At 54.4% G+C, this 27,553-nt stretch overlaps 1 protein-coding gene across 2 annotated transcripts in view; it reads right to left on the reverse strand.

Annotated features, from left to right (window-relative positions):
* Positions 1-27,553, reverse strand: part of EPHB2 (EPH receptor B2) — a 183,609-nt gene that overhangs the window by 105,458 nt on the left and 50,598 nt on the right. For both annotated transcript variants that reach the window (XM_025856573.2, XM_073903205.1), the window contains exons 2-3: positions 17,298-17,362; positions 13,460-14,144 (exon numbers count right to left, since the gene is read on the reverse strand). In XM_025856573.2, the coding sequence (XP_025712358.2) occupies positions 13,460-14,144; positions 17,298-17,362 (750 nt within the window). The remainder of the gene's footprint in view (positions 1-13,459; positions 14,145-17,297; positions 17,363-27,553) is intronic.

Raw genomic sequence — 27,553 nt, forward strand, 5'->3', positions numbered from 1 at the left:
TAGAGCAAGAGCACCCCGTCCCCTCCCCTCCCCTGTCTTCTGAGCTCCCTTAACTCCTTTGAGCCTCTCCTGAACCCTGTGAAGCTGGGACCGCAGGCCCCATTTAACAGCGAGGAAGCTGTGGCTCTGACCCACTGGGTCAGGCAGCAAGGTCAGGGCCAGAACCCACAACCAGAAGAGACTTGGGGTGCTGGGCGCCTCTTCCCTGTCTCCTCCAGGTCTCTGTCCTCACAGACCTGGGCACACGGTGGGCTCCCCCAAGCTCCTGGAGAGAGATGGGCACGCCAGCAGGCTCTGTGCAGGGAGGGCAAACACTGTCAGGTGGGTGCAGGCAAGGGAGTGAGGGCCAGAATGACGTCTGGTGAAGAACACGAGTAAGATGGGAAGATGCTCTCTGAGACCCCCAGCTCCGAGAAGGATTTGGGATTTTATGGGAAATGCCGAGTATCAAGAATAAGGACCCTCCATCCATGCCTAGAAACATCTGTCCTAACAACAGACAGACCCGCTGGGCATCCTGGCCATGGTGGTTCCCCCCCCCCCCCCCCCCCCAGAGCCCACCGGAGGTGGTAAGAAGAAGCCCAGCCTCACCAAGGGCCTTTGCTAGTACCATCTAGTCTCTGAGACGGGGTGAGTGGGCTCTGCAATAAATCTTGATTGAGTAGCTCCTAGGAGCTGGCACTACTCTAGAAAGTGGACACAGTGGTGGATAAGACAGAAATGCCTGTCCTCAGGGAGTGCACATTCTGGCTGGGAGAAACAAGTAGTAAAGGACCAAGCAAGTGAGCACACAGTATGTCTGATGGTGGTAAGGGTCATGGAGAGAAATGAAGCAGGAAAGAGGGCAGGATGTACATACCCGTTTGTGTACACAGCTGCACTCTTTTCAACACTAGGGCAATGGGGGGGGGGGTCTTGGTGAGAAGGTGACGTTTGGACAGAGACCTGAAGAAGGTGAGAGGGACAGCTGACAAAAGAACATTCCAGGCAGAAGAAACCAGCAAGGAGACCCGTGTGTCTGGAGTGGAGAAGGCAAGGGGGAGACCAGTCAGAGAGACGGAAGGGAAGGACAGCTCTGCAGGGCTTTGTGGGCCATTTTTAGGACCTTGGCTTTTGCTCAATGCAAGATGAGGGGCCTTGGGTGTACTGAGCAGAGGACAGGCATGATGCCCCTAATTTTTAGACAGAACTCTGGCTGCAGGGCAGAGAGGATACTGTAGAGGGCAGGGGGGAAATAGGATGGAGACGTCCAGGAGGTAGTTGGGTATGTGAGTCTGGCTTCAGATGTGGCGTCCAGGCTGGAGATAAGCCCAGAGAGGGCATCTGAAGCCAGGGGCCTGGACAGAATTACCCAGAGACAGGAGAGAGAAGAGGAGGTCAAGGACTCAGCACTGGGTCTTTCGAGGTGACGATGAGCTGGAACTGGCTACGAAGCACCCAGAGAGGCAGGAGGGATGTCAAGAGACAGCGAGGGCCCAGAAGACGCAGTGGTCACTTTGTCAAGGGCTGCTGGGAGGTCAGGGAAGCTGAGGCCTGGGAACTGACCCCTGACTGGTGACGCGGATGTTACTGGTGGTTCTGATTTTGAGCAGTTTTTTTTTTTTTTTTTTTAAGATTTTATTTATTTATTTTAAAAAGAGAGAGAATACAAGTGGGGGTAGGGTGGGGTGGGGTGGGGTGGGGTGGGGAGCGGCAGAGGGAGAGGAAGACGCAGAGAATCCCAAGCAGACTCTGTGCTGAGCCTGATGTAGGGCTCGATCCCACAACACATGAGATCATGACCTGAGCGGAAACCAAGAGTTGGATGCTCAACCGACTGAGCCACGCAGGCGCCCCGATATTGAGCAGTTTTGATGGAATGATGGGGCAGAGGCGTGACATGAGTGGGTTCAAGAGAGGCCCTGGAACAGGACTGAGCTGCATGGATGGGGGGCTGGGAGGGTCAGTGCCTGGGCACCAGGGTCCAACAGGCCTGGCAACTGGCCATGGTCCCAGCTCTGACCCTTCCCAGCCGTGAGGCTGGGGCAGCTCCCTCCACCTCCCCGAGCCTTAAAGTCCTCATCTAAAGAGTGGGGGTAAGACCCTCTTACTTCCCAGGTTGTTGAGAATCAAACGAAGTAAGAATTGTGAGAACATTTTTCTGACAATGAAACACTGTACATATATTCCAGGGGGAAAGAGGACCAGTTTTGGGATTTCATTTCTGGCTCATCATGCATTAGCTGTGTGATCCTGGGCTAGTTTTTTTTAACCTCTCTGAGCCTCCACTCCCTCCTCTCTAAAAACGAGAATATCGACCGTAGCCAACTTCTGGGGCCTGTAAGGATTCAGTAAAGTATCATACACCAAGCCTAGGGCCTAAGCCTGACGACTAGCAGGCGGTTCCACCCACCAAGGTGTGTCCCGTCCTTCTTGGGCTTTTGTCTCTGTTATTTACAACTGGGGTCTGGCAGGAGGTACAGGGAGCTGAGGTAGGACCCTGACAGGATGCTGGGTCCCTGGACAGGCCATTTCATCTGACATCTTTGGGCCTCAGGTTTCATAACCATGAGGCTAGCAACCAGCCGCTGCGGGCCCTTCACTTGACAGAACGGAGAGTACAGGAGACAAAGCGAGTGTGCTGTTTAGACACCGGCGCAATAGAAGTGTGTGTTTGCAGGCCTGTCGGTGGGCTGGGCAGACAAGTTACCAGGACCAGGAAACAAATCCATGTGATTAAAACAATAGCATCATGCAACCTCCACGGAGTTCCATGGAAAAAGACTGGAAAGGCCTGGGGGAGACACAAAGAGCCAGACATACCAGACAGGGTAGGAGTCCCAAGGCCGGCCCACCTTTCAGGGGGACCCCGGCTGGTCTCCCGGCCATGGATTGGTTCATCAGCAAGGTTGTCAGGAGCAGGTTGTCACCTCTCACCAAACCCACCTCCCCACCCCTCTGCACACAAACCTTGCTTTCTCTGAGCTGTGAGGGACTCTCCCCCGGGGCAGACCACCTGTTCCCACCTGGGATGGAGACTGAGGTCCCCTGCAGTGTTTCCGGCTGTCTCTGAACATCTCAGAGACCAGGATCTCCAAAGGGAGCCCCGAAGCACTGGGTTCTAGTCCCGCTTCCACCCCAAAGTGCAGTGTGACCCCGGGGAAAGTTAGGTCCTCTCTTGAGTTCAGTTTTCCTTGTCTCTAAAATGGCAATAGTAACCTTCGCCCTGCTTCTCTCCTGTGGGTATCGTGCAGATCAAAGTATCTCATGGGGTGAGACCAAATGCTATACAAAAGCAGTCTCTAATCTTTTCTGGAACAAGGCAGGGTGTAAGTAAATAAATACTGTACATATGTAAGGCATTATAATTACAAATGGCATTTCCCACCCCCACCCCCACCCCCGAGCTATGGAAAAAACCCCACCAGTTTGGTAGAGTGCGAAGTATTCTCATTAGGACTTCAGGAGGCCTGGGTTCTGATTCTAGCTCTGTACCTGACAAGGTGAATGAATGTGGGCATCACCCCACCCCCTGCCTGTCCAAAGCCTTGTAGGGATGGAACACATGTTGCTCCTAGAAGGGCAGAGGTCTGATCTGCCGGCGAGGAATTAACAGTATAATGCCCCCCATCTCCCCGGGAAAGCAGTCTGGGGCGGGGCAGGGAGGGGGGATGCCTCAGGCTTTGGCAGGCAGGTCAGTTCAAGCCTCTTACCTGCTGTGTGGCCCTGGCCAACTCCCGGAATTCCCCTCTCTGGGCCTGTTCCTCCTCCGAAGTCAAAGTTCATCCCTAAAGGTTCCGAGTAGGGGGATCCCAGGAGAAACAGCAGGATGGGGGCTGAGGACAAAGGGCCCCGGGGAGGGGGTGCCCCAGCAGGGTGGGGTGGAGGCCGGAGTGGGGCCTGTGGGGCCTGAGCCAGCTGCCGCAGAGCAATGAAAATCTCTTAACCACACAGAATTGTTAACGGCTCCCAAATCCTGTTGTACCACAGGCTTAGAAAGGCTTAAACTGTTAAATGCATAAACTTCCTCAATAAACGGGCCTCTCTCACCAGATGTAAAGGCAGCGGCTGAAGGGAGCGGAGCTTCCCCAGCTGTTGATGGTCTTGCCGGAGCGCTATGGAGACAGCCTGTGACCAAACCGTCCACCTGGTGCCAGGCCAGGGCGGAGAGAGGACAGCACGGGGGCTCCAGGGGCAGACGGCCTGGGTTCGAGTCCTGTCCCTTCCTAACCGGGTCACCTCAAACAAGCTGTTCACTCTCTCTGGACCTCAGTCTCCTCTTCTGTAAAACAGAAATGATGATCCCTGACCCCAAGGGGGACTGAGAGTCAGTGAGACCCTGGGTGAGAGCGGCCTGGTCCACAGGAATCTCCTAACAAACGTGAGCACTGGGCGCCCGCCACAGAGCCTTTCTGCCATCTGCAAGAGCGGGAGAAATCAGAGGTGGGGGGCACGAGAGTGCCCACCTACCTGTGCCCACCGCCAAGGAGTGTGACCATTGGCCCCAGTCTACTTCCCGCTCCGATGGGGGCGTTCAATAAGATTAGTGTGCAGTTAGAGATACAAGGTGAGCATTCGGAAAATGCTGTGTGTGGGCCGACGGGCTCTTCTGTCTGGCCAGAGGTTAGCCACGGGTGGGTGGGTTTCCCTCCTGGAGGCCTCTTCTTCCCCCTGAGCAGGAGGAGAAGAGACCCCCAGAGACTTCTCCACCCCTGAGCCTTTGCCCTGGGACCGCATTCCACTGTGCCCAGCATCTCCATAGGAAAGCACCTTGTCCTTCAAGGCCCAGACACAAGCCTCCCTCTTCCACCCAGAATACCTCCTAGTTGCCCCAGCAGGGTGGCCCCACAGTCCTGAGCAAGAGTCCTTCCATCGGTTATTTGTCAAACCTTTCACTTCCCCCATCTCAGGTACCCCCCTCCCCCGCCGCCGTAATCTGGGAGGTGATCAGGACAGAGTACATTCAGGCCTCTCCCCATTCTGGCTAATCAGTTGTCCCAGCAGTTGGAGAAAGCCAGGTTCCCATTCTGCCTCCACTGCTTACTGCTTACTGGCCATGCGATCTTGGGCAACAGACTGACCCTCCCTGGACCTCAGTCTTCTCATTGGTAAAATGGAGCTAATCTTATCAATAGAAGATTCCAAAAGATAATAGAACACAGCATGGAACACAGAGCTGCGCACACAGGAGGGCCTGCCCAGTCCCAGCCCTCAGGACTCCTTGCGGCCTCTGCCTCACCCAGCCCTTTGACAACGTGGAACTAAACAGCCTGGCAGCCCCTCTAAGCCTTCTCCTTTAGCCCAGCGTTTCTCCTCTCCCCACCCCCCACCCCTAGTTGGCTGCATTTTGTCTGGGGGTCAGCAAGAGGCCAGAGTTAAAGGTCAGTATCATTTCTGATCATCTTGTTTCTGGACTAATTCCTGCCTTTGGTTCCTTCCATTTTCCAAAGCCCTGAGAAAAAGAGTTCCTCCTCCAGGTAGCCTCCCTCCTAAGTGCTCCAAGGCTATAGTTACAGATAGAGCCATCTCCCCCACCCCAGACTGGAAGCTCGAAGAAGGCAAGAAGGGCCTTCATCATCTCTGCAGTCCCCACACCTGGCCCAGGGTCTGGTGCACAGCAGGTCCCTGGGCGGGGGGATTGTTATGAGTATCAGGGGCCAAAATTGTTCAATGTTTCTTGCCCAGACCGCTGAGGGAATATGAAGACCATGTCATCCCATGCCCTGATATCCAGATCCTTCCATTTGGTTGACTCAGGGAGGAAATTGGGCTGAAGTGGCCCTCCCTCCCTTTCTAAGAACACCCACTCTGCCTGCCTCTGGGTCTTTGCACCTCCTCCTCCTTACCTGGCTAACTCCTGCTCCTCGCTTGGCTTCCACTTCAACAGTTTCTCTTCCCGGAAGCCTTCCTCGGAGCACCATGACCCCAGCTGATGCTCCCCTGGGTGGGTTGGGTGCCTTTGTCTGCTTCTACCTCCGCTTTCTGCAGATGCATCTGTCGACCTCTCTAGACTGGGTGGTCCTTGAGGGCAGGGGCCATGACTGATCTTTCCAAACACCCCAATGCCTGGCACAGCACCTGGCATGAGAGGCACTCACTATGTTTTAGCCTCCTGGTCCTCTATGAAGACATCACTGACCCCTCCCAGAAGCAAAAAAAAATCAGAAGCTGGTGTTCAGTGAAACACTGACGGCTGGCTGGCTGGACAGGTGGACCAACGTATAGACAGACGGATGGATGGTTGTATACAAAGATGCTTTGGGAGCATACAGGAAGGAGAAGTGGGGGAAGGGGCACTTCAGTTTTTAAGAGCCAAGAATTGAATAAGCCGAGTGTGTTGGCCAGGCTCCCCATCCAATCCCCTTCTCAAAAGGCTGGCCTGTGTGGTCTCAGGCCTGGCCTGAGCCTGGTGCTCTGGAGAGGGTGTCTGTTAGCCCTCCCCCTGCCCTAGCTGGGCGTCTCCACCCTGCCCTTGAAGAGATGCATCACAACTTCTGTGTGGGGGTCTGGGCCTCTCCTCCCACCCACCCAGCATTCCAACCCTCACACCCTTTCCCCAGCCAGCACAGGCCCTGCCAGCTGGCGGCCTCTCTCCTCCTCACCCCAAGACTGACCGCACCCTACCCCACGGACTTGCCAGATGCATCTGGGCCACTGGTCCAGCCTCTGTGGGAAGGGCTGGAGCTGAGAGCGTGGTAGGAAGGAGGCCACCCCGAGCGTGGCCCAGGGCCTAACCCTGAAGGCCCAGAGACATCTCTGGGCTTCTCCCTACCTTGGCTGAGGCAGCACAGGATTCTCGGAGAAAAGCAGAAAATAAAGTGACAGGCAGAATATCTCCTGCTGGTGAGCATGCGGGGAAAGAGGTACTCTGGACATCTGCTGCCAGGAGGGTACCTGGGGCCGTGCCTTTTTGGGGGGTACCTTGGCAGTGCGCATCAAACCTCTAAAAAACATACATACCCTTTGACCCCACAATTCCACATCTGGAAACATACCTACCTCAAATACCAGGAATAGCGCACAAAAATTCGGGAACAATGACGTGCATCCTGGCATTTGTTAAGATAGATAGTGAAAAGTGGCCAGCAATCTACGTGTCGATCAACAGAGGATTGGTAAATAAAGTATGACACATCTTTCCTATGGAATTCCAAGAGCCTTCCAAAATGATGCTGGAGATCTAACATGACATGGGAAAGTGTCCACAAAATATTAATCAGTCAAAAACCCTTGTGTATTTTTAGTGGGAAGTTCACTTTTTCTTTAAACATAATCAATATGTGTAAATACACCCAGAAGGATCTCCACCAGCCTGTTGACAGTGGCTATCTGGACGATTTTAATTTTCTCCTATTTGCTTCTCAGTAATTTCTAAAGATTTAACAACAAACCTACATTGCTTTTGCGATAAGAAAAAGTTTTTTTTTTCCCTCAAAATAAAAAGCTCATCAGAGACCAAAAAAAAAAAAACCCCAAAACAAACCCAAACATTCACAGCAGAAGACAGTTTTGGTAGAAGTCCCTGTTCTTATTTTTATAACACTTCTCTAGGTATCTTCTCATTTACTCTGCACGGCAGCCTTTGTGTTTGTCCTGTTTTACAGATGGGCAAACAAAGGCTGGGAGTCAGTTGCTTGCCCAAGGTCACACAGTGAGGCAGAGCTGGGGTTTGAAACCAGGTCTCCAAGGCCAAGGTCAAGGAGAGGCCATGGCTGCGGGGGGAGAGTGGGGCTGGGGGTTGCCAGGCAGGGCAGGGTGGAGGAGAGGGAGAGGCTGTGAGAAGCCCAGCAGCTGGGAACTGGGAGTCTAAGCTAGAGCCAGAGGATCAACATGTGTGTGCAACCGCCCCCCACCCCCGGGCCCCTCCCCACTGACTCGCAGCCCCTCTCCCTGTCCAAGCTAAATATTAAAAAATCCCATTACGCCCCAACAGCACGCAGCAATCAGGATCTCTGTGGAGCTGCCTCCAGATTGGTTATAGATGTGGGTCTGCAGTTGGGAGAGAGGAGGGCAGGGCCCCCAACAGGGGTTAGGAGGGGAATCTGATGGGTAGGGGCAGAGCAGGGGTTGAGCTAGGGAAGGAGAGACCAAGAGAAATAGGGCTACAGAGACAAACTTGGAGACACTGAGGCAGAGGCACCTTCCCAATCGAGCCCATGAACATCTGGAAAGAGTCAGACAGACTTGAGCTTGGGGGGAGCCACTGCTGCAGGGGAGGAATTCCAGCCCCCCTCCCAGAAGATCTGCTGGCAGCGAACCCGAGTGGGGACTGTCATGCTGAGGAGATGGGGGACTTGGGGAGGAGAGGGGGCCAGAGTTCTTCTGAAGAAAGTCCCCAGAGTCCCTCACCTGGCAGCTGTATGGCCAGTGCAGGTCCTGATCAGGCGCCCAATAAAAAGTGAACGTTGATGCCTGAGTAGGGAGAAGTCATACCTTGACACCCATCCCCAGTAAGGCACAGGACACCCACCAAACACACCCTCTACTATCATACCTCGGGGCCGTTATTCATGCAGTTGGTTCTTTGACCTACAATGACCTCCCTCCCTTCACCATCCAAATCCTACTCACTCTTCAGGGCCTAATTCAAATGCCACCTCCTCCTTGAAGCCTTCCTAGACCTCCAGTCAGAAAAGATGTCTTCTTTCTCATATTCTCAAAATGCTTTGACTGGATATAATTCATTTCTGGAAGGACCACACTCTGCCGCCTTCTCCATGTGTCCAAGTCCCCTGCTCACCCAGGAGCCAATGAGCCAAACCCTGTATCTCAGGTGCTCTCCTCCAGCCTTCCCAGGGTGGCCACTGTCAGCTCAAATGACACTTCTTCCAAGAAGCCTTCCCTGGTCCACCTGGCTAAAGCGAGTCTTCCTTTGACCTCTATTGCTGCATCTTTCCCCCCTTTTCATTCATCACAGCTTTAACCATTTTATTTATCTGCTCATTATTTTTTTCCCTCCATCTTCTTCTGTCCACCGACTCAGACTAAAAACTCTGGGAGGGCAGCGAACGTTGGTATGTGCCTGGCTCACAGATGGTACTCAATACATACAGATCTGCCTCGACTTACCATGGGGTTACGTCCTGATAAACCCACCATGAGTTGAAAATATTGAGTGGAAGAGTCGCTTAATACCCCTAACCTCCCAAACATCAGTTCTTAGCCTAGCATACCTGAAGCGTGCTCAGTTGAGCAACATCGTCTAACACAAAGCCTGTTACAACTCATGCAATTTATTGAATACAGTACTGAACGTGGATAAAAGACCGGTCACGTGGGTGCAGAAGGGATGCACGTGTCACTTGTTTACCCCCCTGCTCACGTGGCTGACTGCCCAGCATAAGGAGAGAGTATCTGACCAGCTGTCACCAGCCCAGGAAAAGATCAGAATTCAAACTCTGAAGTACGGTTTCTGCTGAATATGCATCACCATGGCACTGTTGGAACGTTGAAAAATGAGAAGTTGGACCGCTATAAGCCAAACCATCGTAAATTGGGGATCGTCTGTATTGGCTGGAGGGCCAAATGGCACACGGAGGGTATGTAATACATGCTTGTTGAGAGGTTGACTGGCATCTCCAGGGCCCTCCCTTCCCCACTACGCCTTGCCCACTGTTGGCACTGGAGGAAGTTGGTCAGATTTCATCGGCGTAGCCTACAGTTTTGGGAAACGCTCAGGGCGCTGGGAACTCCCTGCCCTTCATTAGCCGCCCTGCCCACCCCTGGGATGGCTGTGCCACTCCCATGAGGACTCACCTACTCGCCATCTGTCAGGTAGACTTTATCCAGCCTTATCTTCTCAAATTTGTGTTAACGAAGCAATGGATTTTTTCCTATCAAATTATGTATCAATATTTTTTTAAAGATTTTATTTATTTATTTGACAGAGTGAGGGCACGAGTGGGCAGGAAGGGCAGAGGGAGAGGGAGAAGCAGACTCCCCACTGAGCCTGAAACCTGACGTAGGGCTCAATCCCAGGACTCTGGGATCGTGACCTGAGCCGAAAACAGACGCTTAACTGACTGAGCCACCCAGGCGCCCATTACATTCCAGTATTAAATGGATCTTTCCAAACTACACTCTCCCAGAGATTCTGCTAACAACCCTTCCATCCCTTAGGGTGGATGCTCCCTGGGGTGGTGGGCGGGGGAGCCTGGGCCCGTGGGCATCCTTCTGGCCCTGAGTCCTATTTGTCTGACTGACGGTATGTTACCACGTCACGTGTATAAGCTAATGGTCCTGTTACAGAAGCATGAGGGCTGCTTGTTTAAAAATGTTGATTCTTGGCCCCATCTCAGAACCACAGAACCAGACCTGGGGGAGTGTCTGCACCAGACCCAGGAATCTGCATTTTAATGAACTTCCTGGTGGATGCTGAGGCAGAGTCAAGGTTGAGAATCCCTGAGCTGGAGACAGAGAAAGGACCCTGTCAACCACCATTCCTCCATGCCCCAGGCCAGCAGAAGTGGTGCCTGTGGGACCTGGGCTGGAGCAGCCCCACATCTTGGGTGGCTGCAACATAGGCCACAGCATCAGCTGGTGTCCTACTGGCTTCTGAGCTCATTAATCACAACCTGACTGGCCTCCACTCACACCCAATGGCTGGCTGGGCCTCGGCCTGGGCCTGGGGCAGGCAGGCCAGCGGTCCAGGGAGGTGGGTCAGAGGGGACCAGGGCCTACTCCTAAGGAGAAGCTCAGCCTTGGAGAACCCGCCTGTGCCAGGCAATCTCTCTGATGGCCCTGGTGACCCCAGCTCCTAGCACTCACACCCCATGTAATGTAATTCCCTCTCCTGGAGTGGGGCCTGAACTGCATGACTGGCTTTTAACAAAGAGAATACGGCAGAAGCGATGAGATGTTACTTTTGAGATGAGGTCATAAAAAGATTATGGTTTCTGTCGTGGGTGCTCTCTCAAACTTTCTTGGGTCAGTCGCTCTGGGGGAAGCCACTGCCCATGTGAGTCCCTGTGGCGAGGGACTAAAGCCTGCAAACAACTGTGTATGTGAATGTGGAAGCAGACCCCGCCCCAGCACTACCATCAGATGACACTACAGCCCCAGGAGAGACCTTGCACCAGAGGCACCTGCCCTGAGCCATACCTGGATCCCTGACCCTCAGACACTGAGATTACAAATGCTTGTTTTCAGCTGCAACATTTTGGGGTGACTTGTTGGGCAACGATGGGTAACTAATGTACCTCTTCATCTGGGCCCCACCCAGGGACAGCTCTTCCTCCATTGCTCCCTGAGCCCTTAGCCACGGCCGTGCCAGACACTGTACCAGTCTCCCCAGTGGGATGTGCTGCTTCACATCCCCAGATCCTTGTAGAACCCTCCTCTGGAAGGCCGGGGCCACCTAGTCAACATATCCCTCTCCCAGGACTCAGCCCCAATGTCACCTCCTCTGTGTCACCTCCCTACCTCGCTCCACCAATCTGCCCAGCCCAGGTGGTTCCAGTCAAAGCCAGTCAAAGGCATTCCCTCCTTTGTTCACTTACAGCCTGTCCCCACCACTAGATGGTGGCTCCTAGAAGTCTGCGCCACAGTCACGTTCTTCTGTCCTACCTGATGTTCCGCACAAGGTCTGACAGAGCAGGCACGGGTGAGGTTTGATGAGTGAATAAATGATGAGCAAAGAGTGACTGATTCTGCACCCCATGGCCTGCCACCTCCCAAGGCTGTGCTCTTTTTACACTTAAGTACAGAAAACCAGCTCTGTTATCCTCCCCCAGAAACCAGCCTTTTTTCCCAATGCCCCTGACTCTTTTCCAGGACCGTCACCTCCGCACAAGCTGAATTCCCTCCTTCCTCCTTTCTAGCCCAAGTACTCACGCCATTCTTCACATCCCTTGATCCTAGCACCGTGGATGGCCCGGCCAGACAGCCACCATCTCTCGGGAGCACGGCTACAACTGCCCCACAGGCCACTCCTCCTCTCTTGGGCACCACGGTTATCCTCCTGGGGACCTCTAAAATGCTGCTTCAGAGCATAGAGGGGGGAGCCACGGGGACGGTGGATGCGACAGCATTTTATAAAGGGTAGGATCATGCGGTCACCTCAGGCCACACAGTGACTGGCACTTCAGGAACCCTAGAATTGGGTCCAAACTCTTAGCCTGGCATTTGGAGGACCCCCAGGATCTGATCCCAACAGGGAAGCCAAGAGGAGGTGGTACAAGTAGGCTTTAAATCACCATCCAGCTCGCACCATGGAGTACTTGTACCAGGCCGGGCTTCGTATACATCACATCTCATTTTGTTAACATTTATTAAACTCCTACTGCGTACTACAAGCCATTATAAGTGCTTTACAGCCTTGAATTGTTGAGTCTTCACAAATACCCTAAGAAAGAGGGTTTCATGTGCAGCCCAAGACAGACAGCTAATAACAGGCAGGGCTGGGATTTGAACCCAGGTCTGTCTACCTTCACAGCCTTCTTACCACCATGCAGTCCCTCTTACTAACTTCTTATGTTTGCCACCCACCTTCACAATTGTTTGCCACAATCAAACAGCACCTGCACTATTGCTTACTTAGGATTTCTCCTTAAATCACCCTAAACGGTGAGGTGGCTAAGGGGTGGACTTGGAATCACACTACCTGGATAAGACTCCTGGCTCCCCCACTTAACTCTCTGAGCCTCAACTTCTTCCTGTAAAATGGCACCATCCCTCCCAGGGTTCTTGTGCGGAGTAGTAAGTTAGACATACAAAGTGCTCAGCACACAGTATGAGTGGTGGTTAGGAGGCCTGGCTTCCAGCGGGCCTGCGCATCTCCCTGCCCCTTGCATTGGAAGGAAGCGTGTGACTCGCCTGGGCCGCTGAAGTGTGCAGGGGAGTGGCGCGTGCGCATGGCAGGCAGAGCTCGGGAGCCAGCACGCCATCCACCTCACACTTCTCTCCGCCCTCATGATCACCGCATTCCAAACGGTGGCGCCTCCATCCGCCTGGCTCCCTGAGTGCGGGATTCCCAGCCGACCCCCGATGGGCAGGGAGCATCGAGTGAGAAATAAATTTTTATTGTTTGGTCACTTCCGTCAAGCCTGGCCTGTATTGACGGATGCAGCAAAAGTCCAATAAACATTAATTTATCCCAGTTATTTACTAGGCCTCATTTCTTGATGAAACGACATCACTTTTGTAAATGAAGACATACGGCACCACTTGCTGTTGTTAATATTCACATAATAATTAAGATGAGAAACGTTTATCCCTGTGCCCGCGAAAATCACCTTGCCCGCTCCCCATTGGACATACGTGTACCGCCGTTCTAGAAGTGCTCTTCAAACGTTGCCCTCTGAGACACGGAACACTGGCTGCCGATTTGGGAAGCCCGGCCAGAGAGTGCCTCATGGTCGGCTCCAGGCCACTGCCCTTGCCAGCCTGAGCCACTCCCCCCCCCCCCCCCCCCCCGCCCCCCCGTGCAGCCCCCGGCCCCTCCACGCCCCCACAGGGGCACCTGCCCCGTCGCGGCCCTTACCTCTGCAGACTGTGCCATTCTCCACCGCCTCGAAGCCCGCTTTGCACATGCAGCGGCCAATGGGCACCAACCACTCGCCGTCCCCGTTACAGTAGAGCTTGATGGGCACGTCCACCTCCTCGGCGTTGGCGATACAGCTGCCCCGGGCAGCCACGAGCGAGGTGCTCTCGGCCCCCGAGAGGGTCTCCTGGAAGATGGCGCCATTCTGGATGATGCGGGGGCACTTGCGGTAGAAGACGCGCACAGCGATGAGGGACATACAGCCACCATAGTCCTGGAAGGCCAGGTAGAAGCCACTGCGGGACACAGGCCCAAAGCTCCGCACCTCCGTGTTGATCTTCATGACTCGGCCACCCAGGTCCACCTGCGAGAAGCTCTCGTCGGCCGCGATGGTGTCCACCTTCACCCATGGATTCTCCATCCAGTTGGGGAAGGTCTTGGTGGCCGAGTCAAAGTCGGCCTCATAGTAATAGAGGTTGAAGGTCTCCTTGCAGGAGCCGGGCACGCTGGGGATGCTGCTGCAGTCACGCACCGAGAACTTCATCTCCACGTGGATGCGGTGGGCGCCGCGGCGCCGGATGAACTTGGTCCGTAGCCAGTTGTTCTGGCTCGACTCAAACACATTGCACACCTGGTACGTGCGGATCGTGTTCATGTTCTCATCGTAGCCACTCACCTCTTCCCACTGTGGGTGAAACGCTAGTCAGTTGGGGGAGATGGGGCTCAGCCCCACGGGTCGTCTGGCTAGAGGGGAGACACAGACCCTGTCTTAGGGAATCCTTCAGTTGGATGGGGGTAAATAGGACTCTTGCCACTGGGGGCCTCCTAGTCTAATGGAGGAGGCATACACTCTACCCTAGGCATCTTCTAGTCTGATGATGGAGACATGATTCATATCATCAGAGAACTCCCAAGCTGAGGAGAGACATGGCCTTGGCCCCGAGGAATTCCCCAGTCTGTGAGGGAGACATGCCAATCTGATGGGAAGGGCACACACCCTGTTCTTGCTTTTCTCCTGATTAATATGGGAGATGTGACCCTCACCCCTGGGGTGAAAAAGGCGATGTGGCCCCAGCTCCTGGGAAGCTCCTACCTAGAAGGGAAAATAGCGAGAGGCCCACCCTGAGGGAATTCCCTCTGCTGGGAGAAGACATAGCTTTGTGCTCGGGGAGTGCTAGTCTGATGGGGGAGTCAGAACGTCTGCCTACTGGGAGCTCCTATTCTGACCAGGGAGACACAGTCCTTGCCCCAGGGGATTTCCCAGTCTGACAGGAGAAGAGCCTTTATCCCCACGATGATGCGGAAGATAAGCAGTCTGTTCTGGGGCCTTCCGTGGTTAAGATACCACTAAAGGGGTTAGGGGACCTGGAGAGAGACTTTCTGCCCTTCCTGCCTACGGCAGGTGTCTTGGCACCCTCTCTGGGCCCCAGACTGGCTCTCGCACATGCAGCTGAGAGTTCCCGAGCCCCACTGCTGGGGGCTCGGGGCAGGGCCATGGAAGGCTGGGGATGAAGGCCACCGGCCCCATGGTGTCTCCTCACAGACCCTCACAAGCCAAGCTCACTCACATGCTGAGCCTTTGTTCACAATTCTGTGCCTTCCTCGAGTACCCTCTTGTCTTCTCTGTCCATCCTTCTGGAGCCTCTTGCAGCAGGCTCTCTCTGGCTGCACACAGTTTGCATTCGCCGGCTCTCCTGTGGGCCTCTGGGGACACCAGCCTGGGTGAGGGCCAGGCACCCTTGGGCCTCTCGGCCTGGTCTCCCCAGCGGGGCTGAAAGCTTGCTGAGAGGAGCTCCATATCCCTCCTGTGTCCCCTTTGGCACTGGGCTGGCTTTCCCTGGGCTAGAGCCAAAAGAGCCAAAACAGCAGAGCACCCCTTCCCACCCATGCAGGCCTGGGGTGGGTGCTGGAACAGGACCTCATTTCTTTGTCATGATTATCGCACATGCTATATTATCATCACCATTTTACAGATGAGTGAGTAGAGACCAGGGAAGTGAGGCCCCTTGACCCAGGTCACACAGACCTAGACCCATTCCCATGCTTGGGCACGCTGCCTTGAAACACAATGACCCACAGGTACCCCAGGAGTCCTGGGTTTTGTTCCAGCTCTGTTAACTTGATGCATGGCCTTGGGCGAGTCACTTCCCCTCGCTGGGCCTCTATTTCCCCAACTGCCAAATGGGACTGTGGGTGGGGGGTGGTGAGGCAGGTGGTAGTAGGGGTGTCACCCTCAAGTGGGTGTTCTTTATTCTTCTGCCTTCCTCAGATATCTGGGCCAAGTCTGTGCGGGGCGGTGTAGTGGCTGCCGGCCTGGGGAGGGTTGATGTTGTGCAGGGCCAGTGCCCGTGGGGAAGGCCGAACTGGAGCCTGCTGGCCCAGCCTCGACGTCAGCGGTGGCTCTGAAGCTCCCTACATTGCCTTTTTTTTTTTTTTTTTTTTTGGTGGCACCATGTGACAAAGTCAGCCCCTTGTTACAACCACTGCTCTTCTTCAGAACTTAATTAGAGCACTTAATTAGAGCACTCTGCCTTTCTCCCCTCTCTCTAATTAACATGCGGAGGCCCTGCAGCCTAAACACCCCAAATAATTGCGTCCGGGGGCCCTGCAGCCGAGCCTGGCCTCATTCCTGTTAGGGTGGGGCTGCGGGCCCGGCCGCCTTCGCAGATGGAAAACTGGTGACAAGAAAGAGCCACAGAAAGAGGCCTGACCCTAGGGCCCTGCCTATTGAGAGCACAGGCCTGAGGTGGGGGATGCAGCTCCTTGGGGCGGCAGCAGAGTCCCAGTGGGAGGAGCTGGGATGGGGGGAAGGGAAGGGAGGGGCTGGGGGAGCCCAGAGCCCTCTCCGGAGCCCAGGGGACGTAATGATATAAAAATGATACCCTGAGAGCGTAATGATATAAAAACTCATGACCGTGACAATGATGATGGTGGTCCGACTACAGCTACTCATCAAGGGGGGCGGGGGGGGGAGGGGGGCACCCTCTGTCAGGCACTGTGCTAGACACCGTGCAGGAAAACCTCACACCAGCCCTGTGCAGAGGACATGACCACCATCATTTCATAGATGAGGAAACCGAAGCTCGGACAGGTTAAAGAACTGGTGCCAAATCATGCAGCCGGTGAGTGGCAGAATTGGGACAGAATCTCAGGCACGTCGGGTCCCACAGCCTGTATGTAAGTTGGTGCTAGAAGAAAGAGGAATCTCAAATTCTGCCTGTTCTTGCTCCTGAGGGATTCACAGCCTACCTGGGCTCAAACCACTGGCCCCAGGGAAGTAGGGCCCTCATGGAAGTGTGAGGATAAAAGCCCAGGGTGGGGGAGTCTTGTGTTATGGGGACCCAGAAAGGGGGCCCGGAGGACTCAGTCACAGCCCTGGATACAAACCTGAGCCCCATCACTAACTAGGGGTAACGCCCCTGGCAGGTGGCTATAACTCTCTGAGCCTCAGTTTCCTTACCTGTAAAATGGAGGTGTTTCCTCCCCATATGATTGGATATGATGTGTATAAAGGTGCTTCCTTGATTCAGTATGTAATACAGTGGGTGGTCAGAAAATGGTAATTCACTTTCCTCATCTGTAGAATGGGGGCAGCGTGAGTTCCTACTTCTCAGCCTCGCCCTGAGGATGCCACGGGATAAAGACTGAAAGCAACCAGCATGTTGTCATGGTAACCGGTGCTCCATCAATAGTAGGGGACCAGGAGGGTGGGGCAATGAGAGGCCAGCCTCGGGCCCTGAAGGAGGGAAAGGGGCTGGAATTTAGGGGCATCCAGGCCCTGCAGCAGAACCTGAGGTCTTCTGAGGGACCAGGCAGGGTTTGGGGACCACCAACTCACCCCTGATGGAGGATGCACGATCCAGCCCAGCTCCGCTGTCGCTGTGGTTGAGTCCATCAGCGTTTCTGTGAGGAAAGCAAAGAGTCACTGCCGCCCACCTACTGAGTGCTGTCAATCACCCCAAGACCCCCATCCCTCAAGGACCTCCTTTACAGAGCGTCACCTACTTCCATTGCACCAATCAATCATCTGGCTGTACTCCTGCAGACTACCCTCCCTCTAGGTCTCCCACTCCATGATCCCACCCACTCCCACGTTCCGGCCAATCGTCTGATTCTACCCCTCCAGGCTCCACCCCTTAAAGCCCAGCTTCAGCCCTTCTGCCCATGGTCATGCCTCCTCTCAGCCCACCATGTCCCACCAACCTGGCTCCTGCCATTTCCCTCCCTTGTTGGTGGAGAAGGGTCTTAACCTGGACTCTCCTGGGTGGGCTTCAGAGAGTCCACCAGGCAACCCTGGAAATTTTACATCAAACTTAGGGTGTCTGTTTGCTTTTCGGCTTGCATCAAATTCTCAAAAACTGGAATGTGGCCCTTAGAAAGGCCTCTCTTTGGTCCCAGCTGAGCCCCATCAGTTACCCCACCTTGGCTCTCTGGCCTACACCCTCCCCCCTTCTCCAGGCACCTGGAGTCCTCCATAGTGTCCCCACACTGGGGCTCCCTCCCCGAGGGCTCAGTCAACTGTGCTCCTAGGATAGGGCCCTAGGAGTGGGGGGTGGGGTGGGTGGGTGTTGAGTGTGAGCACTGTGCCAAGTAGCTCCAGTCTGTCACCTGCCCTCTGGGGGTTAAAGAAATTCAAATGAGCTTCTGAACCAGCCAGGGCCCCACCTGCCCCTCCCCCGACTCCAGCAGCTGGAAGGAAGGAGCCACACAGCCTGCTGATGAAGACCGCCAGGGCCAGAGAGAGCTCCATTCTTCCCCAGATAAGGCCCAGGACCCCTTCCCACTACCCCATAGGGAATTCAAAACACTTCTTGAGCTGAACTGCACTGAGCAGATTTAAATTGACCCTGTTCAAGCATTCATTCAACACATGTATCCTGATGCTCCTTATGTGCCAGGCACTGGGGACCCCGAGAGAGAAAACGGTGAAGAGTAAGACCCTACTATGGAGTTGTTCACAGTCTAGGAGTGGTGATAAGGCGTGAATACAAATAGCCATGAGCGAGTGGGCAGAGAGACCTAGAAGGTCACAGCTGGACCTTCCACACCAGCTAGCTTGGTGGGCATGGGTGAGGTACGCTTGCTGCTATGCTCTGCTTCTGGGCCCCCGCAGACCTCACGAATCAATGCCCACACTCTCTGGCTGCACGATGCTCCTGGCCTCTGTGTGCCAGGACACTAACACCCACCGCTTGAGATGCTATCCGGGCCCAGCCCCACTGCTTCATTTAGGAGATAGGGCAGCTGAGGCACAGACAGGGGAAGAGACTTCCTAAAGATCCCATAGGAGTTGGTGGCAGAGTGGGAGGTGCAGATCCCCTGCTTCCGACCCTATAAACATCTAGATACTTAGTCGGATAGCTTGGGCTGGATGAACTCGGCTGAGGACAGTGGGGGCAGGGTACACAGTGCCCAGGCCGCCATGAGGGTCGGAAGGGGAGCAACAAGATCTTGAACTAGGGCAGGAGCGGCGTGGATGGGAGGAAGCATTCAGCCAGAGGTGACCCCAGTCAGACCCATGAGCTGACAACAGAGGAAGCAGCAGTGTCCCCATGACCGCCTGTGGCTTATGTCTGCGGTCACTGTGTCCCTTTGCACGGGGGGCTAGTGAGGGGGGAGGAGGGGTGCCAGGGACGCTGGAGTCCAGTGCCAAGGGCGTCTCTTTGATGGCAAATTGGAGGGAAGTTCTATTGTGGGGCTTTGGAGCTGAAAAAAGGGTTCCTTTTCACACTCCGAATGCTACAGATTTTTCTTCCTGGAGAGAACAAGGGCTGAACTTTTAACCTGTTTTCTCTCATCGGCCTCAGCCAGAGACGCGCCAAGCCGGGCTCTCTGCCTGGGCCTGAGGAACAGCTGCTGGGAGCCGTGTGGAACAAGGGAGAGGAGACTCTGCTTGGGACTAGAAAGGGCTCGGGTGGGGGAGGCAAGTGTGCCAAGCAGGTGGCCCCACCCCTTGGCTGGATTCTTGGGCTGACCCAGAGGCCAAGCACTAGAGGATTCCACGGCCCAGAGGAGGGGCTGTGAGCTACATCCTCATTGTATGGGTGGAAGCTCAGGCCCAGAGAGGGCAAATGACTTGCCAAAAGTCACGGACTAAAGGCTGGTGCTCAAACCCCAGGCTCCCAGGGAGCTCAGGCTGGGGGGTGCTCCACGGCCCCCCTCTGCCTCCCACCACACCTGGAACCAGCAAGGGGAGGATCTCAGGAGGCTGGAAGTCAAGGGGCTAGTTAGTTCACAGATAGGAAGGGGCTAAGAGGGAGTGTGAAGTTTGCAGAATACCCTGGGGCAGGGGGACGGGATACAAGAGGCTCCCTTCTCCCCATACCAGTCCTGGCTTTGCCTGGAAGCCTGCCTCTGGGAAAGCTGTTACCCCGCGGGGCTGTGGCCGGAGGACACCCATGGGTGCTCTCCCCCCCCCCCCACTTCCCCTCGGCCTTTTGCTTTTCGACATTGACACCTCCCTCCACGCCCTGCACATAAGGCAGGTAGGCAGAGCAGATAAAGTAGGGGTCGGGAGGTCAGAGGGACTTCGATTCTAACACCCACTCTGCCACCTACTCGCCTTGTAACCTTGGACTTGTAACCTTCCTAAGCCTCGGTTTCTTCACCTAGAAAATCGTCATAGTGCCTTCTGAGTGGGGCCAGGAGGATGGAAGGACAGGGAAGTGTGTTAACTTGGAGCCCCGCGCAAAGCAGAGCCTCAGTGAGGGGCCGATATTCTTTTTTTAGACGGAGCGTGGTGCTTTTTGTCTGACCCAGTGCCTGCACACATGCCATTTCCTCTGGGCTCATGCGGTGGTCCCTGAGAGTGAAGGCGAGTCCAAGAGGCTCTCCCCACACTCCAGACGGTGCTTGCCAACATCTGACAAACATCAGCCTCTAGCCCCAGCGCCTCAGCCTCCGAGGAGCCTTCCTGGTCCATCTGATGCTGCTTTCCTGGGATGTCCTGCATTTCCTCTTTGTTCCTCTCAAAACGAACACGAAAGTCACATTCGGTTCCCTAGGGAGTCTGGGGCTAGTCATTCTTGCCCCAGGAACCTGGGTGGCTTCAGGAAGCCAGGCTTCCTTCCACCACCAGCATTTCCTTCCTTCTCCCCATATCACCCCAGACATCTCCCCTCCAGCCCCAAACATCTGCAAAAGGGAGAGAACTCATGGTCACTGAGATGGAGACCTTTCTATTAGGAGCTGGAGACCCTCACCAACGTTCTTCCAACAATGCCAAGACATAGTTGATACAATCCCATTTCATAGATGGGAAAATTGAGGCTTACAAAGGCTGGGGAACTTGCCCAAGGTCACACATCTTGCATTCACAAGCTGTGGTCCAGCTGTACGGACTGTGTGGGGCTCTCTCTCAGCCCTGTACCCCACATATACTGTTCCTTCTGATCATCTCCCCCTCCACACCTCCTCTGCCTGCCCCCAAGACCCAGCATGGGGCTTGGCACATAGTAGGTCTACAGTTAGAGGCCAAAATCACCCCCCACCCCCAGGCTAATGTTCTGTTCCACCAGAACAACATTCATGACTTCAGCCATTGCCACCTACAACCTGCGCTATATTTAGCTACTATTTATCTTCCAGCTGACTCTTCTTTTAAGTGCATTTTAAAGAGGAAAAAGTTATCATTATTATAAATGGGAAACCAACATCACTTGCCATAAAGAGAAGGAAAATAAGCACACGGCTATTACAATTAAAAAATGTTCCTCTGCAAACTACCTAACATCATTTCACTTCCCACACTTTGGGGACTGCGAGACTGTGCCGAGTTGCTTCTGAAGTGCTAGAAATGTCCCCATCCCATCCCCACTGTGACAATGACAATCCCTCATTCAGGGGAAGCTGTTTTCGCTGTACACAGATAATTAATCACCGTACGATGTGACAAAGGCTGCGACAGGGACGTGCAAGGGGTACTGTGGGTGTGGAAGGAGAGGAAGAAAATGCTCAGCTTAGGGATGGCTTTCCTGGAGGAAGTGACACTTGAATGGCGGCTTGAAGAATGAGTTAGGAGGGAGTCAGGAGAGGCTGAATGGGAAGGGCATGTGAGGCAGAGGGAACAGTGGAGGCAAAGGCGAGGAGGTGAGTGACAGCACGGTCCGTGGGAATGAGTAAGTGTTGGCAAGGGTCGGCAGCTCTCTGAGGCCCCCTGGCTGGACCACGTCCACCTGCCCACATCCCTGCCTGCTCCTCTGGTGCCCTCCACCCCTGCCCTGCCCCACACTGCCCTTTTCCTCGCCCCTGTTCACTCCCACCCCAGCGAGTCCTCTGGAAATGTCTGGTTTGCAGGCCCTGAATATGCTCCGTGACCATCTTTTAAGATCCCAATGGCTGGATGAGGGGACTGAGGCTGGTGGACAGATTCCCAGCACCCCGGAGAAAGCTGGGACCAGGGCCTCCAGCCGCCAACTCGGACAGCCCGCCTCGGTGGGAAAACCGGGTTCGTGCCACGGCAGTGGCTTTGGCCCTAGCCCCGCTGCGGCCGCACCCCCTCTCCTTCCTGGAGACTGCACAGAAGAAAGCAATCAGGAGGCCCTGGTTGCACAGGCTGGGGAGGCCCGTAGGCCCCTCTGGCTATGTGTGAACGAGCAGTGTGCATTTCAGAAATATTTGAGCTAAAAGAGGAGACACACTGAAGTCGTTAGTGTGGAGTCGACAGGAGGGTGGCTGCACGCGGAGGCCCTGGCGGACGCTACCACCACCCCCTCTTTCAGGCTGGGGCAGGCGGCCACCGTCTGCTCCCCAATCCAGCCCTGGTCAGCTCTGTCTGGCCGCTGCGGGGGCCGTGGACAGTTTGTCTGGACTAATCGCAGTGTGTGAGAGTTCCAAAGAGACGAGGAGGAACTTTCTTTAAGCACCTACTGTGTGCCAGGCATTGAGACAGGCACTCTAAATACGGCTTCAGCTCATGACGACCTGTGGGGTATATGCTATTAACCCCGTTTTATAGATACAGAAACTGAGGTCAGGGAGGTAAAGCAACCTTCGCAAGGGCACACAGGTGAATCTGGCATTTGAAATCACATCTGTCTCATTTTACATCTGCAGGACTGCTTATTTTTTTAAGTGAGAGAGTGCAAGTGTGGGGGGTGGGGGCAGAGGGAGAGGCAGAGAGTCTTAAGCAGGCTCCACACTCAGCGCAGAGCCTGATGCGGGGCTCGATTCCACGACCCTGAGATCGTGAGCTGAGCTGAAATCAAGAGTCAGACGCTTGACCGACTGAGCCACCCAGGCGCCCCCATCTGCATGGTTTTTAAGATGTTGCAGCTATAGCCTTAAAAAAACAGACAACACACACACACACACACACACACACACACACAATCCCTAGGGCTCTCTGTATGTGTTTATTCTCTCCCTCCGTGTGGGCCTGAGTGAGGACAGGAGGGGAAAGAGGGAAGGGCAGCAGGGGAGTGGGGCTCAGACTGTCCAGGCTAGAACCTTGGCTCTGGCACTCTCCAGGGTACGACCACAGGTGAGCCTGTGTTCCTCTCTGGCCCTCAGTTTCCCATCTGTAAAATGGGTCATGTGAGCATTAGGTGACATCAGGTAGGGGAGTCCTACTGATCTGCCGTCTCCCAGGGCCCTCATTCTCGGGGAGCTCTGTCTCTGCCTCCTTCACTGCTGTATCCCTAGCACCGAGAACTGGTTCTGGCCCCCAGTAGATGTATTTGACCTCTACGTGGCAGCTGGGTGATGTTTCTAAAGTCCATGTCTGATCATGTCTTAACTGGGCTTAATGCCATTCAGAGCTCCCGCTGCTGGTGAGAGAAAGTCTTAGCTCTTAGCTCCCTGCCCTCAAGGCTCCTGCTGACCAGGCCAGTAAATTACCTTCCAGCCATACTCTCTTGTGTCACTAGTGTCCAGCCACCCTGAAGTTCCTTCTGCAAGCATGGCCCTGGTCACTTGACCATTCCAGGTTTCTCTGCCTAGAATGCCTGGCCCTTCCAGCTTTGTTAGCCTGGCTAACTTCTCTTCCAAAACTTAACTCAAAGGCTCTTTCTTCCTGGCAGCTGTCCCCGAATTCTCCTGGGTTAAGTAACAAGATCATGGTCATTCCGTGAACATCTAATCTACCTACTGTGTGCCAGGCCCTGTGCTGGGCACTGGGGATGTCAAAATACATTAGCAAATCCTTCCCTCAAGGAGCTTCCAGATTAGTGCCTGACCCATGAACTTCATACACAAAGAGGCAGGGTGAGAATCCTGGTCCCGGTCGGGGGCCGGGAAACCCAGGGGCAGAAGGTGTTAGCTTTGACCAGGAAATTAGCAAGGCGGAGGTGGCGTTTGAGCTGTGGCAGAAGACGACAAGGGCATGCCATGTGCAGGGCACAGAGGCATCAAAGGCTCGGAGGCAGGAAACTGCAGGGCACTTGGGACAACAGTAAAATCTGAGGAGTGGTTCTCAGTCGTGAGCTCTGGGCTAAGAGTTTAGCGTTCGTTATCTCATTTCGTGGTACTGATTTGTGAATTAGGTAGTACTTGATTATCTCCCTTTACAGATGGAAAAACTCAAGTTAGGAGAGATGGTTCAAGGTCTGCATGGCCAGGGAGGGGTGCATCTCTGTCTGCCTCCCGTCAAAGCGCATGTACTTACCCCTGCACCAGGCTAGAGTTTCTGTCCCATGTGTTAGGAACAAAATGCTTCATGGAAGGCTATGGGAGCTTAGGATGGGGCCAGAACTTGTAGGGCCTTCAACGTGAGTCTAAGGAGTTTGGATCTCGGCCCATAGGCAATGGGGAGTTATGGAGGATTCCTGAGAAGGGTAGTGACGTGGTCTCTCCTGAAAATGGACAGACTCCTCGTAGTTGTTCCCTTGGGTCTTTGCTCCAGACTGGCCAGCAGCCCACAGCCCAGGTAGCAAATCAGCCTGGTGCATGACCCAAGCAGCAGATGCTGCTCTGGACCCTTTCCGGCTGCTCCCTGTCTGGGGCTAATAGGGCTGTGGTGACTCGAACACAGGCCTGTCTACCCTACCATGGGCCATACCAGGCAGTCAATGGCTGGGAGTTGGAGCATTCTTTCCACGGTCCACAACCACATTAGAAATTCCAAGAGGAGGCAATAGGCAGGAACCAGGAGATGAAGTTCAAGGCCATTGACAAACTGGGTGACTTGGAAAAGTCACTTCACCTCTCTGAGCCTCAGTTTCCTTGTCTGTAAAATGGGGATCACAAAATCCCTGCTCTGTGTACTTCGCAGGGCTGCTTTGAAGATCCAAGGAGGCACTGGGTGCAAACTTTTTTTTTTTTTTTTTAAGATTTATTTATATATTTGAGAGAGAGAGAGGAGTGCATGAATAGGGGTGGGGCAGAGGGAGGAAGAGAGCGAATCTCAAGCAGACTCCCCACTAAGCATGGTGGAGCCTGATGCAGGGCTCGATCTAATGACCTTGAGATCATGACCTGAGCCAAAATCAGGAGTCAGACGGTTAACAGACTGAGACACCCAGGCGCCCTGCACAGGGAAGGCAACAGTGAAAATGGCTAACGCTCATGGAGGCTGATGGTGGGCAGGTGCTTCATCCGCACTGTCTATCTCACTGTTACCCCAGAGCAAGCTTCCGGGGAAACCGAGGCTTGGAGAGAGAACTCCCCCAGGATCACATGGCCAGTAAGGGGTGGGGCAGAATCTGACCCCTTTGGTCTGACCTGGAAACCACCAGGCTATGCTGCCTCACAAACGGGAGGGAAATATCATGGTTTCACGTCCCATGCCCTTGGTCCACGAGCCAGTCACACCGCACACCCTGCAAAGCTAATACTATTGTCCCCATCGTGTGGATGAGGAACCCGAGTTCAGAAAGGCTAAGAGCCTGCCCAAAGTCACACAGCCCGAAAGAAGCAGAGCTGGATTTGAACCCAGATCAGCCCCATTGGCTTCCCCAAGACCTCTCCCCTGAAAACCAATGAAGATCGGCGGTTACCAGTGTCTCGGCCCAAAGCAAGGCAAGTGGGGGGGTGGCGGTGCCCAGAGGAGCCCCGATCCGGCTCCAGGAAGACCGCGGACTTTCTAAGGTGACACCGGCCAACAGGCAGCACGTTGTTTTTCCAGCTTGGGGGGCCCCCGCTCCGCCCTCAGGCTCACGGAAAGGAGACCCAGCTAATGTAAAATCCTTCTGCCCCTACCCCTCCTCTGCCTCGGTTGCCTGCCTGGAGCCGGCTCTTGTTTTCTCAGGCTCAGGCAGAGGAGTCCCCGCGACGCCGGTTCCTCCGCTCCGTCCCCCGCCTGCCCACTGCTGGCCTGGGCATCTGCCAGCGCCGGCCGCCCGCCTGAAACCCAATCCTCCGGGCCAGCCGGGTTGCTCGCTAACAGCGGGCCGCATTGTGCGGCAGGGGCTTCGGGAGAGTTTGGATTCGCTGCTTGGGGACCCACTTAACCTCCGCAAAGGACAGGATGATGGATGGAGGTCTGGGAAGGGGTGGCTGGGGGTAGGGCGGGCGGTAAATGAACACCAGGGCTTGCCTGCGGAAGGGGGGCGGGGAGGGTAGCAGGCACGGGAAGAGCTCTGCACACAGAAGAGCTTCAGGAGTCCTCACGACAACCCTGAGGGATGCCGGTTACCGGTCCCACTTGACGCACAAGCAAGCTGAAGCTCTGAGAGGTTAGGCGACTTGGCCAAGGCCGCACAGCACATCAGAAGTTGAACCCAAGCCTATTGCCCTTGAGCCTTCCTGACGCACCAAGCTGCCTCCTGCAGGCAGCATCGGCTCTGTGAATTTTAACCTTTAAAGCCCCTTTCCTTAAGCAAATCCACAGACCCTTCCCACCTATTAAGTAGGTAATAAAAATAAAGTGATGGCAGTCGGCATTACTGAGCACCAACTGTGTGCCCTGTGCGGTGCCGAGCGCTCCTTGACTTCATTTCCTGAGATTCTCACAATGACCGATTAGTTCAAAACAATTGTCATGGCCATTTGGAAGGCGGGGAGAGAATGTCAACTATTCTTCAATAACAAAAATTAAGAAAATAAGCAAGAGGAGAGGAAACTTGTCCCCCTGCCCTGCGACCTTGACTCATCAGCCCAACTGGACTGTGCGCACCTTGTGGGCCGGGCTGAGTGTGGCTCACTGCTCAAACCACCTAACCCCCCACCTCGTCCCCACCCCCGACCCACCCAGACATCAAATGCTCTCTCCTGCTTACACCATCAGTCTGGGTGTCTGGATTTCTCCTCCGGGAAATATGGTCTTTGGTATCAAGATGACTCCATATATTATATCATTATTCTAAGTGCTTACTTAGTGCCAACCACTGTGCTGTCACTGCTCGGATGCTCACAGCATCCCATGAGATAGAATTATTATTGTCCCCATTCACTCGTCCACCCATCATCCGTCTACCCATTCATTCACTCACCCTCACTTACCCTCTCCATCTGTCTGCCATTCCACTGGCCCAGTAACCCACCACCAGTTCGCCCACCCACCAGTACATCTAGCATCCCACTTTGGCAATCCATTCAACATTCATACCTTTCTCCATTAAACCAACTTCCCTTCCATCATCTCTTCCTCCCCAGCTTCCTACACGTGTGGGGAAATGAGCTTCGGAGAGGTGGGGAAATGAGCTTCGGAGAGGTGGGGAAATGAGCTTCGGAGAGGTGGGGAAATGAGCTTCGGAGAGGTGAAGCACCTTGCCCAGTGTCACATAGCTAGTGAGCAGCAGATCCCAGAGCTGAACGCAGGTATGCTTTGTAGCTCCCCCCACTTTCTCACTTTATTTTTAACTGTCCTGTTGCATGCAGGTTTACTATTATGTCACCTAAAATCCTTGTGGATGTGTGTGGAGTGTAAATTACAAATCAATAAGACACAGGCCACTGTAAGTCCAAGCCAGGGTCTGTCAGGTTGGAGTCAATTAGCAAGCCTGCTGCAAGACCTGCTGGGACTGGATTTATTTGCCTAATTGGCACTGGTTTCTCCCAGTGAAGGGCAATTAACTCAAATCCCAGAATCCAGACCACCCCTCTGCTTCTGGGCAAGATGTCAGGCATTTAGCTACATGAAATTTTATTGTTCGTCCATCTACCCACTGACCTACACCCCCACTCATCCATCTTTCCAACCATCCAATCCTTGCAATC

The sequence above is a fragment of the Callorhinus ursinus genome, unplaced genomic scaffold (assembly GCF_003265705.2).
Source record: "Callorhinus ursinus isolate GAN/ISIS: 27379988/994484 unplaced genomic scaffold, GSC_fseal_2.0 scaffold18, whole genome shotgun sequence".
NCBI lineage: Eukaryota > Metazoa > Chordata > Mammalia > Carnivora > Otariidae > Callorhinus > Callorhinus ursinus.